We start from the raw sequence: 13,010 nt of genomic DNA on the forward strand, positions 1-13,010 counted from the left end.
GCCTCGACGTTTTCTGCATATATTTAATTTTGAGATTTCCCCACACCAAGAACATGCCTGGTACTAATGTCACCGGTAGTCATTTTGAATATTAAGTCACACTTAGTTTTTGAAATGGTTTTACATTAAAATGAAGTTTGGCACAACTTTTAAGATAAAGCAACCACCAACCAGACATCAATGTGAATCGAAACCCCCAGGAAAAAGAGGAATATGGGTAAAGTAGCGAATAAAAAGTGGTTTTGCAATGAATTTAACAATTTTTTTCCTTTTTAAAAAGATGCGCTATTTATTGAATAGTTCCAGATATTTTATATTTTACTTCTTCTTCTCAACATCCTGCTCTGCTGCTTCCTTCGCTCTCTTAGCACGGATTCCAAAAAACCGGGCATTTGCACGGGCCATACGGAGACTTGCAAAAGCCTTGAAATTCTTCTCATCCTCCGAGATCACCCGGGCCTTCTCTTTTTTGTACACCTGAAAGGAAAACCATAAGTATTTTATACAAATGCTATACACACAAGCTTACAGGAAACTTATAACAGTGATCGGGTCAAAACCATTTGGACAGAACTTTGAGTTCTTATATTCAAGAAGGACAGGAGAACCATAATGTACTGCACCCAAATTATTACACTTCCATAGAATCCAAGATGCGAATATGGTAGTAAAATCAATTACATGCAGAATTGCGAGTTCTCTCCTTTAGCTCCCAATTCATTTTGTCTGCTGTAGGAATTCCCTAAATAAGGGAATAGTTAACCACTGTTCAGGCCTAAGCTGCCCATCTGAGCCAGTCAGTAAAGGGAGCCCAGGCAGCAAATTTCCTCTTTGGGAAATAGGCTTTCTGATGTCCAGCTGAGACTCTTAAAAGACAAGTTGCATTTCAGCACTTTCATGACCAATTACCATATAAAGAGGCCACACAATTGGAATCAGCTCAATATTATAGCTTTAATGATTACATCTTCATGTGTACACATTTAAGTAAATGTTAATCTGTACTAAACCAATTAGGAAAAGAAAGAACTTTAACATATAGTGCCCTTAGAATGCCCCAAAGAGCTTTTTTTTAAAATTCGTTCATGGGATGTGGGCGTCGCTGGTGAGGCCAGCATTTATTGCCCATCCCCAATTGCCCTTGAGAAGGTGTTGGTGAGCCGCCTTCTTGAACCGCTGCAGTCCGTGTGGTGAAGGTTCTCCCACAGTGCTGTTAGGAAGGGAGTTCCAGGATTTTGACCCAGCGACGATGAAGGAACGGCGATATATTTCCAAGCCGGGATGGTGTGTGACTTGGAGGGGAACGTGCAGGTGGTGTTGTTCCCATGTACCTGCTGATCTTGTCCTTCTAGGTGGTAGAGGTCGCGGGTTTGGGAGTTGCTGCAGTGCATCCTGTGGATGGTACACACTGCAGCCACAGTGCGCCGGTGGTGAAGGGAGTGAATGTTTAGGGTGGTGGATGGGGTGCCAATCAAGCGGGTTGCTTTGTCCTGGATGGTGTCGAGCTTCTTGAGTGTTGTTAGAGCTGCACTCATCCAGGCAAGTGGAGAGTATTCCATCACACTCCTGACTTGTGCTTTGTATATGGTGGAAAGGCTTTGGGGAGTCAGGAGGTGAGTCACTCGCCGCAGAATACCCAGCCTCTGACCTGCTATTGTAGCCACAGTATTTATGTGGCTGGTCCAGTTAAGTTTCTGGTCAATGGTGACCCCCAGGATGTTGATGGTGGGGGATTCGGCGATGGTAATGCCGTTGAATGTCAAGGGGAGGTGGTTAGACTCTCTCTTGTTGGAGATGGTCATTGCCTGGCGCGAATGTTACTTGCTACTTATGAGCCCAAGCCTGGATGTTGTCCAGGTCTTGCTGCATGCAGGCTCGGACTGCTTCGTTATCTGAGGGGTTGCAAATGGAACTGAACACTCTGCAATCATCTGCGAATATCCCCATTTCTGACCTTATGATGGAGGGAAGGTCATTGATGAAGCAGCTGAAGATGGTTGGGCCTAGGACATTGCCTTGAGGAACTCCTGCAGCAATGTCCTGGGGCTGAGATGACTGGCCTCCAACAACCACTACCATCTTCCTTTGTGCTAGGTATGACTCCAGCCACTGGAGAGTTTTCCCCTTGATTCCCATTGACTTCAATTTTACTAGGGCTCCTTGGTGCCACACTCGGTCAAATGCTGCCTTGATGTCAAGGGCAGTCACTCTCACAGCCAATAAAGTACTTGTGAAGTATAGCCACTGCAGTAATGTAGGGAAACATGGCAACCAATTAGGTGCAGCAAGTTCCCACAAACAGCAATGAGATAAATAGCCAGATGTTTTTGATGTTGGTTCAGTGATAAATGTTGGCCGGGACATCAAGGGAAACTCCCCTGCTCTTCTTTGAAATGGAATCTTCTACATTCACTTGAGAGAGCACTCTCATCCGAAAGACATTGCACCTCTAACAGTCAGCAGTCCCTCAGTCTCAGCCTAGATTAGGTGCTCAAGTCTCTGGAGTTGGGCTTGAACCCACCACCTTCTGATTCAGAGGAGAGAGTGCTACCACTGAACCATGGCTGACAATTAGTTTAAACTTAATTAAGAAAGCAAATATTTAAGAAGTTACTCACATTCTTGATTGGCATGACTGGTCCGGTTAGCTGAGTTGCCACCTTAATTTCTTCACTCTGTAGAAAATAAATCAGCATTAACAATATAGCATTCAATTAACCCAAAGAATTTAAATTAAATGGCACTCCCACAGTCATCAGGTGGAAAAGGGTTCAACAAAAGTCATCAATGACGTACAGAGATTCCGGAGAAAGTGTCATCATTTGACTGTGGTGAAAGGACATCAATAAGACCATAAGAGATTGGAGCAGGAGTAGGCCATTTGGCCCCTCGAGCTTGCTCCGCCATTCAATGAGATCATGGCTGATCTGATTTTTACCTCAACTCCACTTTCCTGCCTTTTCCCCATATCCTTTGACTCCCTTGCTGATCAAAAATTTGACTAACTCAGCCTTGAATGTATTCAATGACTCAGCCTCCATAGCTTTTAAAGAATTCCAAAGATTCACGACCCTCTGGGAGAAGAAATTCCTCCTCATTTCCGTCTTAATCGGACGACCCCTTATTCTGAGACTATGCCCCTTAGTTTTAGATTCCCCCACGAGGGGTAACATCCTCTCAGCATCTACCCTATCGAGTCTCCTCAAAATCTTGTATGCTTCAATAAGATCTCCTCTCATTCTTCTAAACTCCACTGAGTATAGACCCAACCTGTTCAATCTTTTCCCATAAGACAACCCTTCCAGACCCAGAATCAACCTAGTGAACCTTCTCTGAACTGCCTCCAATGCAAGAACTCTAATAAATTTGTCAGACACGATTTCTCCTTCATAAAACCATTTTGACTCTCCTTGATTGTATTATGAGTCTCCAAATGTCCTTGATTGTCATCATTTATCCTAAACTGATAATTCAGTCCTTGTGACAGAACCAAGTATTTGATAGAGGCATGGGAATTTTTTTTTTTGCCGCCTCTTCACGTATGCTAGCCAGTGATATATAATTTACTATCTGTGATCTTAATTTCAGAGCCAAAGATTTGTTTCAAAAAGTCACGACCATCTGCTTGGTTGTTCTTGCTTCCTCTATCCCCTCATCTAAACCTCTCTTGGAACCAGTCCCAGCCTCTTATACTCTATCTTCACCACCTTCACACCAATTTCCGCCATGAGGCCACCACTGTCTCCCTTGCCTGCAAGCTCCTGACCACTGAGCATCCCCTTCTCAACAAAATCAATATCCTTTCTCCGGGAATCAATCGCAGCTCTTTGAAACCATAGTCCCCTCTGTCCAAGACCCTTAAATACATCAATGTCAAACTATTCCCTCAGCCTTCCCACCCCATCTATTCTGATCAGTCCACAGGACCGAGACAGCTCTTGTCAAGTCACAAATTACATCACTGCAACCACAGCTTACTATCCCTCCTTACCATCTCCATTGTTGGAACAATCCATTCCCCTCCACAGAAGTACCCCATTAATACACGTCCACCTCCAAATTACTACTTGTCCCAGCCCAGCTGGGTATTGCAACCTGTTGCACCACCCATGCCCGCAGGGCTCCCAGACTCCACTCTGCCTCCTCCTAATCATTATCTAGGTGCTCTCTGTCACATCATCTACAAGCACGGGGTTGACTTCCACACATGCACAACCAACCTCCTGCTACAACCAGGAACTCCAGAACTGTTTATATGCTACATTAAAATTTGTGATATTTGTAAAACATCTGCAGCATTAAATAATGTATCTCAAAAGGAATGTAATTAACAAGTTATTTAGAAATCTAAACTTTTACTCACAGCACAGCTTTTTGCAAAGCAATGTTATTTCAAACTTAAAATTTCAAATGAAAATATCTTCTTGATTAGCAATAGTGCTTTTAAAATAGTACCGCATTAACACATGTACAAGATCCCCTGATGGTCCATCAAGTTTAATCCAATAACACCCACACAGATCAGAAAGGTCCAACGTTGATACCCAGTCAGTGCTGATCACAGCCACGAGATCAATATGGCCCCCTATTAGAAGTATGCAAAGCACCAGACCTAGCAATGATGACCCCAGATGGCTGAACTGCCTGCAGACAGTGTCTAAGCTCACACCTAGTCACCTGAGCAAAGTAGTTATGGTTACCCATGGAACTCAGCACAAGTCAAAGCCTTCAAACAGGAAACAACTGGCATGGAATTTCCTTTTCTTTTAAACATAAAATCGGACTTTTCCTCTATTACAATAATTGTAATAAATTTCAAGTGTATCATTTGGTTTGCCTGGATGCGCATTTATCCAATTGTCTTTGTTCAGATTTAAATTCCAGAAAAACTTACTCGTTTTCAAAATATCATTTAAGAGACAGCGTTCCTCGGAATTATCCCCCAGAATTTCAGACAGAATATTTTATTACAGACTGTTAAGTCCCAACAAACAATGTATTTGGATACTTACAGAGGAATCTCCCTTCTTGGGCGCCGAGGCCTTTCTTGGGAAGATGATTAGCTTAGAGCGGTATTCCTTCAGTCGTTGAACATTACACTGAATAGATTCAGTCGACTTGTTGCGGCGCCTGTGATCAACAGCAATGCCAATAGTACGTGCCACCCTTCTGTTAATGCCTGCTGCCTATTACGTTGGCACCAAAAGAAAAGATATTTACTTTAATGGGAGGGAGAGAAGAAAAAAAGATGTAAAAACAAAGTATAGCAAAGACACCATTGCCAGATAGAAAAGGTTCAAAAGGTAATCACCAATGACAAAGATTCTATCATACAACTGTGGTAAACAATTAGATAGGAACTGCATTGTCTTTTTCTAAATATTGATTTTCCAATCACAGGGACACACACACATCAGTAATCACAATGCAAATTAACACACATTTTATATCACTCCCATTAGATCTATGTCCTTAATAACGTGTCATTTAAACTCAAAGAATTTCCTCCATCTTATTAATTAACCTACACTTCTATTTAGGAACTTAAGACTAGCATCTTTTAAACTGAATGGGTATTCAACCTTTGCTAAATCTATGTAATCCTTTTTGATAGAGCAACTGTTCCAAAAATTATACACCACCTAACATTTCAAATGGAATAAATTCCAATTCTCTCCCCCTGAATAGCCATCAAGATAGCCTGACTTTCTATGCCCTTCCCACAGCCAACCGTCCTAAGCAAAATCAGAAATGACATTCTGTGACTGTGGTGCTATCTATATCTTTCCTTGACCCCTCTGCATTGCACGATCCTCTTATGCCTCTACTCAGTGACTGTCCTTGCTTGGTTCCACTCTCACCTATCTAATTGTAGTCAAAGCATCTCTTCCCACCTCTAGAATCCCACCAAAGATCTAACAATGGGAAATAAAACATTCTTATTTCAAGGGCTGAGTTTTATAATCAATGTTTCGACTTTCTATGAATATACGGTAATGTTTATGCAAAAATAATGACTGTTACCTTTAGCTCCTCTAGGCTGAAACCTCGTCCAGCACGTACTTTAGTGTGATATCGGACAGTGGGACACCTAACAACTGGTCGAAGGGGGCCAGCAACTGGACGTGGAGCAATGCGGCGTGCTTTGACCAGTCGTGCCTTACGCCTGTCAACAGATAACATTAGAAAGTTATCTTACAACTTTCTAAATCACAATTAATTAAAACCAAGACATCAGATAATGCAGCATTGCCATTTTAAATCAACAGTAAATTCAGAGATCCAATGGGCAATATTTAGTTACTAGGGAGCAACTGCAGGTCAATAGAGTCCAGCACAGAAAGCAACTGGTTCATACCTATTAACTGCATCAGCTACAGCAGTAGTTTTAAACTGGGAACTGCAGGCAGGCCCTGAGGGCTAACAATGAGTTCAAATTTCTATCTGTTCAGTTCCAGGCTTAACGTACACCATGATAGGTCAAGACCTCATTGTAATTCCCCACAAGATGATGGGGGAAAGCTGGAATGCAACTCTCCTTATAGCCAATATGTAGCAGGCTGAAGGGATGTGAAGAGGAAGAGATGGAGAGAAGAACTTTAGAAGAACTTGAACCAAGTTTAAAATGCATCGCAGTAGCAACGCAATTGCTATCAGTTTTAATACAGGTAGAATCAAAGATTTCTAGTGAATTTCTTTTTAAATGGACATTTTAAAACAGAAAAATTTGAAGCAGTCCACAGCCATCAGCAAAAAGGGTTCAACAGTATTCATCAATGATGTACAGAGATTCCGGAGAAATTGTCATCATCTGACTGTGGAAAGTGAATAAATGATCTGGTAATATTGTCGAACATCTCCATTTACCACCCCAAATTTAGTAGGTGTACAAATTAATTTATAGTCTCTTTATAGTAGCCTACTTACTGAATCCTCCAAAGTCAACCCTGGTAATACCGCTGAGTTTAAGTTCTCAGCAATGAGTTACATACCTGCGGACTTTTCTGGCTGGCTGGTTGAACCAAGTGCGGACCCTCTTCTGCCAGTCCTTGTGGAAATGAGGGTTCAGGATCATCCCATTCCGACTTGGGGCCATGGCTACTTATTGATGGGCTGAAGCAACCCTGCAATAGCAAGTAAATATCAGTAAAATGCACCAAGTAATTAAATATTACAACTAATTTAATTCCACAACTACAAATCATATTTTATTTTGTAAGTAAACCCCAACTAGTTATTTTTCAGCAAATGACTTAGCACTATAAGAGGGAAAGAGGCTGACATAATTCAGCTTGTGTAATTCTTTAACATTGTACAATTAGAAACGGCAAATCCCTCCCTTACCCCACTAAATAGCAGTACCAGACATCTACGCATAGCACGTCCTGACAATCAGAGAAATGCTGAAACACTAATGATCACACGTAGTGAAAGCCAACCCAACAAATGCACGCGCTCTACCTGATGTGAATCGCGTTGAATGTCATCTAACAAAACGCAGACAATTCTTCGGATTATTCCCATTTATTTAAAGTGCAGTGTAGTCCGCGGGCAGCAAACTATACACACAAGGCAGAGAAAGCTCACGTACCAACTCAGCGTTTCAATAATCGCTCAGATTGGAACAAGCGCTAAATTACAACTTCTCTCCACAACCTGCGGCGATACGCCGCCCATTCAATCGCAGACCGCGGCCATTACAGCTCGAAGCAGTTGATTTTGCACCGTTCACTTCAGAACTCGTGAACCACGCCGACACATGATTTGCACAACTTGAAAGTTTACAAGATCTCTGCCGCCTCAATTTTAGGCCTCGATACTCCCAGCACGAAAAGCAGAGCCCAGCCATTCAGGTTCAGCGACATTTTTCTTTCGAAATGATCACGGATATTGAGAGTCTGTTCCTTCCCGTTTTACTGAATATTAATTCATCACAACTTTACTCAACTAAACACATAGATGGATTCTGATTTTATCCGCGCGCTGATCCTAAACGTACCGTCAGGAGGAAAATGGCCGAAGGAAAAGAACGAGCCGGTACGAGGTATGCCGGGATATGTACACAAGGGCGAAGATTAGCCAATCGGTGCAGCGGACACTGGCCTGCACTGGTTTTTTTGCCCCGCACAAAGATGGCGCACCAGACAGACAAGACACCTCGAGGAGGGGGGACCTGTGATTGTATTCCTCGTACACACGGAAAACAATTGTTAAAGTTTTAAATGCAACATGTAAAGAAATAAAACTGAGAAGCGATTGCAAGACGTTCGTCAACAGCTTTCTAAAGTCTACTGAACGTTTCTAGTCGCGAGTTCCAACATCCGAAATGCTCCTTAGGAATTGGAGTAATACGTTTGTGTGATTAAAAACCGAAAATGCTGGAAAGACTCAGCGAGTCAGGCAGCATCTGTGGAGAAAGAAACAGATGTTTCAGGTCGAAGAAGCATCCGCAATATTTTGCTTTTGACGTTTGTGTGAATTGTTTTAGTGATCCGGGGCGGGGGTATAAATTTTTTGAAGTCTCATCCGTATCTAAAAGAATTGGATGTGTGATTAAAATACGTGGAAGGTGTTAGCACAGCTATCTATCAGAATGGAGTTTTGAATAGTTGCTAAGAATTATATAAAATCTACAGCACAGAACTGTACACAGTACTCCAAATAAGGTCTAACCAAGGCACTTTACAACCTTCTGGACTCAACATTGATTTCAATAACTACAATGTTGTGGAGATGCCGGTGATGGACTGGGGTGGACAAATGTAAGGAATCTTACAACACCAGGTTATAGTCCAACAGTTTTATTTGAAAATCACAAGCTTTCGGAGTTTACCTCCTTCGTCAGGTGAGTGAGGGGTTCTAAAAACGCATAGCATATATTAGGCTGGGAGATGATCACAGCAGTCAAAGGTGTCGTTGGTGTTCAGACAGGTTAGCCACGGAAAACATTAGATCCCAGTATACTGAATACACAATGGGTCAGATTACAAAGACAGAGAGAGAAAGAGACCCGAAAGGCAGAGAGAGAGAGAATGTCCAGTTGGACAACACAACTGGACATTCTCTGTCTCTCTCTGCCTTTCGGGTCTCTTCAGATCATAACCACTGCTCCCATTTTTTCGGACAGCAAATGCTGGTAATGGTTCTGCAGTTGCCATTTACAGCTACTCCTGACCAATCTTTTGTTTCTTAACTTATCCCATTACCACCTTCCTTGCCTTACACCATCATCCCTTGTGTCATTTAATCACTCTCGCCCTCTACCCTATCAAAGACCTTCCCTGTTATTCTTTCATCCCCTCCCCGCCTTCCCCTGGCTCTGTACTTGCTTAAAAACTTTAACTCTTTAGCATCTTCCAGTTCTGACAAAAGGTCTTTGACCTGAACTGTTAACTCTGTTTCTTCCTCCACAGATGCTGCCTGACTTGCTGAGCTTCTCCAGCATTTTCTGTTTTTATTCAACATTACCTCCCTGCTTTTGTAGGCCGCGTCTACTACCACCACTATGGTGGCAGTAGCACATTCTGGTATTGCCACCGACAGGATGTAGGAGGACAATGCTCACCCAACCCTTTGTCTGGACTGTGTGATTTGATCCAGTCTGCTGCAGAGTAATTCAAAAGCAAAATATTGCAGATGCTGGAAATCTGAAATAAAAACAGAAAATGCTGGAAAAGCTCATCAAGTCAGACAGCATCTGTGGAGAAAGAAACAGTTAACGTTTCAGGTCAAAGACCTTTTATCAAAACTTTCAGCAGAGTAATTCAAGTTCTCTGGAATGTGTCATTTGATCCAGTCATTGTCAGACAGGCTTCGGAGTTCAGACAAGACACAGTGCTAACACTACTGATTTGAGAGAACAGACAGTGCTAACACTACCAAGTCCAGAGAGCTAACACTACTGATTTCAGAGAACAGACAGCACTGACATTACCAAGTTCAGAGAACAGACAGCGCTGACACTACCGATTTCAGAGAACGCACCGTGCTGAAACTACCGATTTCAGAGACTGCACAGCGCTGACACTACCAAGTACAAACAATGCACAGCGTTAACACTACCGGTACAGACAACGCACAGCATCAACACTACCGGGTTCAGAGAACAGACACAGCGCTGACACTACCGGGTTCAGAGAACGCACAGCACTGACACTACTAGGTTCAGATAGGAAGGTGTGAGGTGATGGAGGGATTTCAACATCAGGATGAGAATTTTAAAACCAAGGTGTTAGTGGATCAGGAGTCAATGTAGGTCAGCAAGCACAGGGGCGATGGGTGAACAAGACTTGCTGTGAGTTAGGATATGTGCAGCAGAGTTTTGGATGAGCTCAAGTATATTGAGGGTGGAAGATGGGAGGCCGGCTGGGAGAGCAGTGGAATAGTCAAGTCTAGAGGTGACAAAGGCATGGATGAGGGTTTCAGCAGCAGATGAGCTGAGGCAGGGGCGGAGACATGCAATATGACAGAGGTGGAATTAGGCAGTCTTGGTGATGGAGCAGATATGTGGTCGGAAGCTCATCTCAGGGTCAAATAGCTCGCCAAGGTTGGAAACAGTCTAGTTCAGCCTCATGTAAGGAATCTTACAACACCAGGTTATAGTCCAACAGTTTTATTTGAAAATCACAAGCTTTCGGAGGTTTTCTCCTTCGTCAGTTGAAGTGTGGGATTCCTTGAAGGTTACCGCATATATAGTCAGCGAACAATGCCTGGTGATTACAGATAATCTTTCCAACTGCCCGTTGTCAAGGCAGTCAAAGTGTTCAGACAGAGAGACATTACATACAGGACCACCGAATATACAAACAGCCAGAACAAAAGAGAGAGAGAGAGAAACATCCGAAAGGAAGAGAAAGAGAGAGAATGACCCGTTGTATTAAAACAGATAACTTTTTTTTCGCTGGTGGGGTTACGTGTAGCGTGACATGAACCCAAGATTCCGGTTGAGGCCGGTCATCCGCACCCATGAGGACGGCCTCAACCGGGATCTTGGGTTCATGTCACGCTACACGTAACCCCGCCAGCGAAAAAAAAGAGTTATCTGTTTTTAATACAACGGGTCATTCTCTCTCTTTCTCTTCCTTTCGAATGTTTCTCTCTCTCTCTGTCTTTTGTTCTGGCTGTTTGTATATTTGGTGGTCCTGTATGTAATGTCTCTCTGTCTGAACACTTTGATTGCCTTGACAACGGGCAGTTGGAAAGATTATCTGTAATCACCAGGCATTGTTCTCTGACTATATATGCGGTAACCTTCAAGGAATCCCACACTTCACCTGACGAAGGAGAAAACCTCCGAAAGCTTGTGATTTTCAAATAAAACTGTTGGACTATAACCTGGTGTTGTAAGATTCCTTACATTTGTCCACCCCAGTCCATCACTGGCATCTCCACATCATGGTTCAGCCTCAGACAGTGGCCAGGGGAAGGGATGGAGTTAGTGGTTAGAGAACGGAGTTTGTGGCGGGAACCAAAGACAATAGCTTCGGTCTTCCCAATATTTAGTTGAAGGACATCTTTGCTTATCCAGTTGGACAAGCAGTGTGCCAAGTCAGAGACAGTGGAGGGGTCGAGGGAGGTGTGGCGAGGTAGAGCTGGGTGTTATCAGTGTACATGTGGAATCTGACGTCGTGTTTTCGGATGATGTCACCGAGGGGCAGCTTGCAGATGAGAAATAGGAGGGGGCCAAGGATAGATCCTTGGGGGATACCACGGGTAACAGTGCGGGTGAGAGAAGAGAAGCCATTGCAGGTGATTCTCTGGCTATGACTAGGTAGATAAGAATGGAACCAGATGCGCGCTGTCCCACCCAGCTGGACGACAGAGGAGAGGTGTGGGAGGAGGATGGTGTGGTCAACCGTGTCAAAGGCTGCAGACAGGTCAAGAAGGATGAGGAGGGATAGTTTACCATGGTCAGTGTCACACAGGATGTCATTTGTGACTTTGATAAGGGCCATTTCAGTACTATGGCAGGGGCAGAAACTTGATTGGAGGGATTCAAACATAATGAAAGATGGGCATGGATTTGGGAGGTGAGGAAGTTCGAGAACTTTAGAGAGGAAAGGGAGGTTTGCAAGGACAGAGGGATCAAGGGTGGGATTTTTTGAGGAGGAGGGGTGATGGCAGCAGATGTAAAGGGGAGGGGGACAGTACCTGAGGAGAGGGAATCGTTAACAATATCAGCTAACATGGGGGCCAGGAAGGGAAGTTGGGTGATCAGCAGTTTGGTAGGAATAGGGTCGAGGGAGCAGGAAGTGGCTCTCATGGTCAAGATGAGCTTGGAGAGGACATGATGGGAGATAGGAGAGAAACTAGAGAAAGATGCAAGTTCAGGGCTAGGGCAGGGGGGAACCGTAGTGGAAGTTTGGCTTGGTGTGCTAGGGGATGGGAGGGTAGAGGCAGCTGAATGGTTGGTCTCAATCTTAGTGACAAAGTAGTCCATGAGCTCCTCGCATTTGTTGTTGGAGGTGAGGGTGGAAGAGGCAGGGGAGAGGGCTTTAAGAAAATTGTAGTGGGGAAGAGAAGCCGGAGGTTTTCTTTGCATTCCAAGATGATCCTGGAATAGTGAGCAGTTTTGGCAGAGGATAAGAGGACCCGATAGTGCTTTATGTGGTCCAGCCAGATCTGGCGATGAATGGCTAAATCAGTTGTCCGCTATAAATGGTGAAGCTTGCATCCCTTGGAGTTAAGGGAGTAAAGAAAAGGGCCCTATCAGGGGAATGACCATGGTGAGAGAGAGTAATGGTTTTAATGGGGACAATGACATCAAAGATCGGGGTGAGGGTGTGATTGAGCAGATCAGTAGCTGCAGAAATGTCATGGTGAATTGAGGGCCAAAGGCCAGACAGTTGGGAATTTGAAAGTGCCGTTGTAAGTGACTTGGGGGAAGAGTATTTTCCAGGGACAAACACAGAAGTAAGTGGGATTGGGAGGGGGAAGGGGGATGTGGGTGGAGAGGGATACAAGGAAGTGATCAGAGATGGCCTTATCCATAATTGAAACGATGGGAGTAG

The 13,010-nt window shown here is 43.7% G+C and overlaps 1 protein-coding gene and 2 non-coding genes across 3 annotated transcripts; all 3 read right to left on the bottom strand.

Annotated features, from left to right (window-relative positions):
• Window positions 1-260: 260 nt before the first annotated feature.
• On the bottom strand, window positions 261-8,085 carry rpl13 (ribosomal protein L13). The gene is made up of 6 exons (XM_067998027.1): window positions 8,000-8,085; window positions 6,993-7,124; window positions 6,025-6,166; window positions 5,013-5,186; window positions 2,619-2,675; window positions 261-477 (listed from the first exon to the last, which is right to left on the bottom strand). Exons 2-6 carry the CDS (start codon window positions 7,094-7,096, stop codon window positions 319-321), a joined length of 636 nt encoding a protein of 211 aa, XP_067854128.1. The 5' UTR covers window positions 7,097-7,124; window positions 8,000-8,085; the 3' UTR covers window positions 261-318.
• LOC137333889 (small nucleolar RNA MBII-202) lies at window positions 2,737-2,821 on the bottom strand. The gene has a single exon (XR_010966002.1). It is a non-coding gene; the product is annotated as a small nucleolar RNA MBII-202 (small nucleolar RNA).
• LOC137333890 (small nucleolar RNA MBII-202) lies at window positions 6,729-6,808 on the bottom strand. The gene has a single exon (XR_010966003.1). It is a non-coding gene; the product is annotated as a small nucleolar RNA MBII-202 (small nucleolar RNA).
• Window positions 8,086-13,010: the final 4,925 nt, after the last annotated feature.

Source organism: Heptranchias perlo, chromosome 16 (assembly GCF_035084215.1).
Source record: "Heptranchias perlo isolate sHepPer1 chromosome 16, sHepPer1.hap1, whole genome shotgun sequence".
In the NCBI taxonomy this organism is placed as follows: Eukaryota; Metazoa; Chordata; class Chondrichthyes; order Hexanchiformes; family Hexanchidae; genus Heptranchias; species Heptranchias perlo.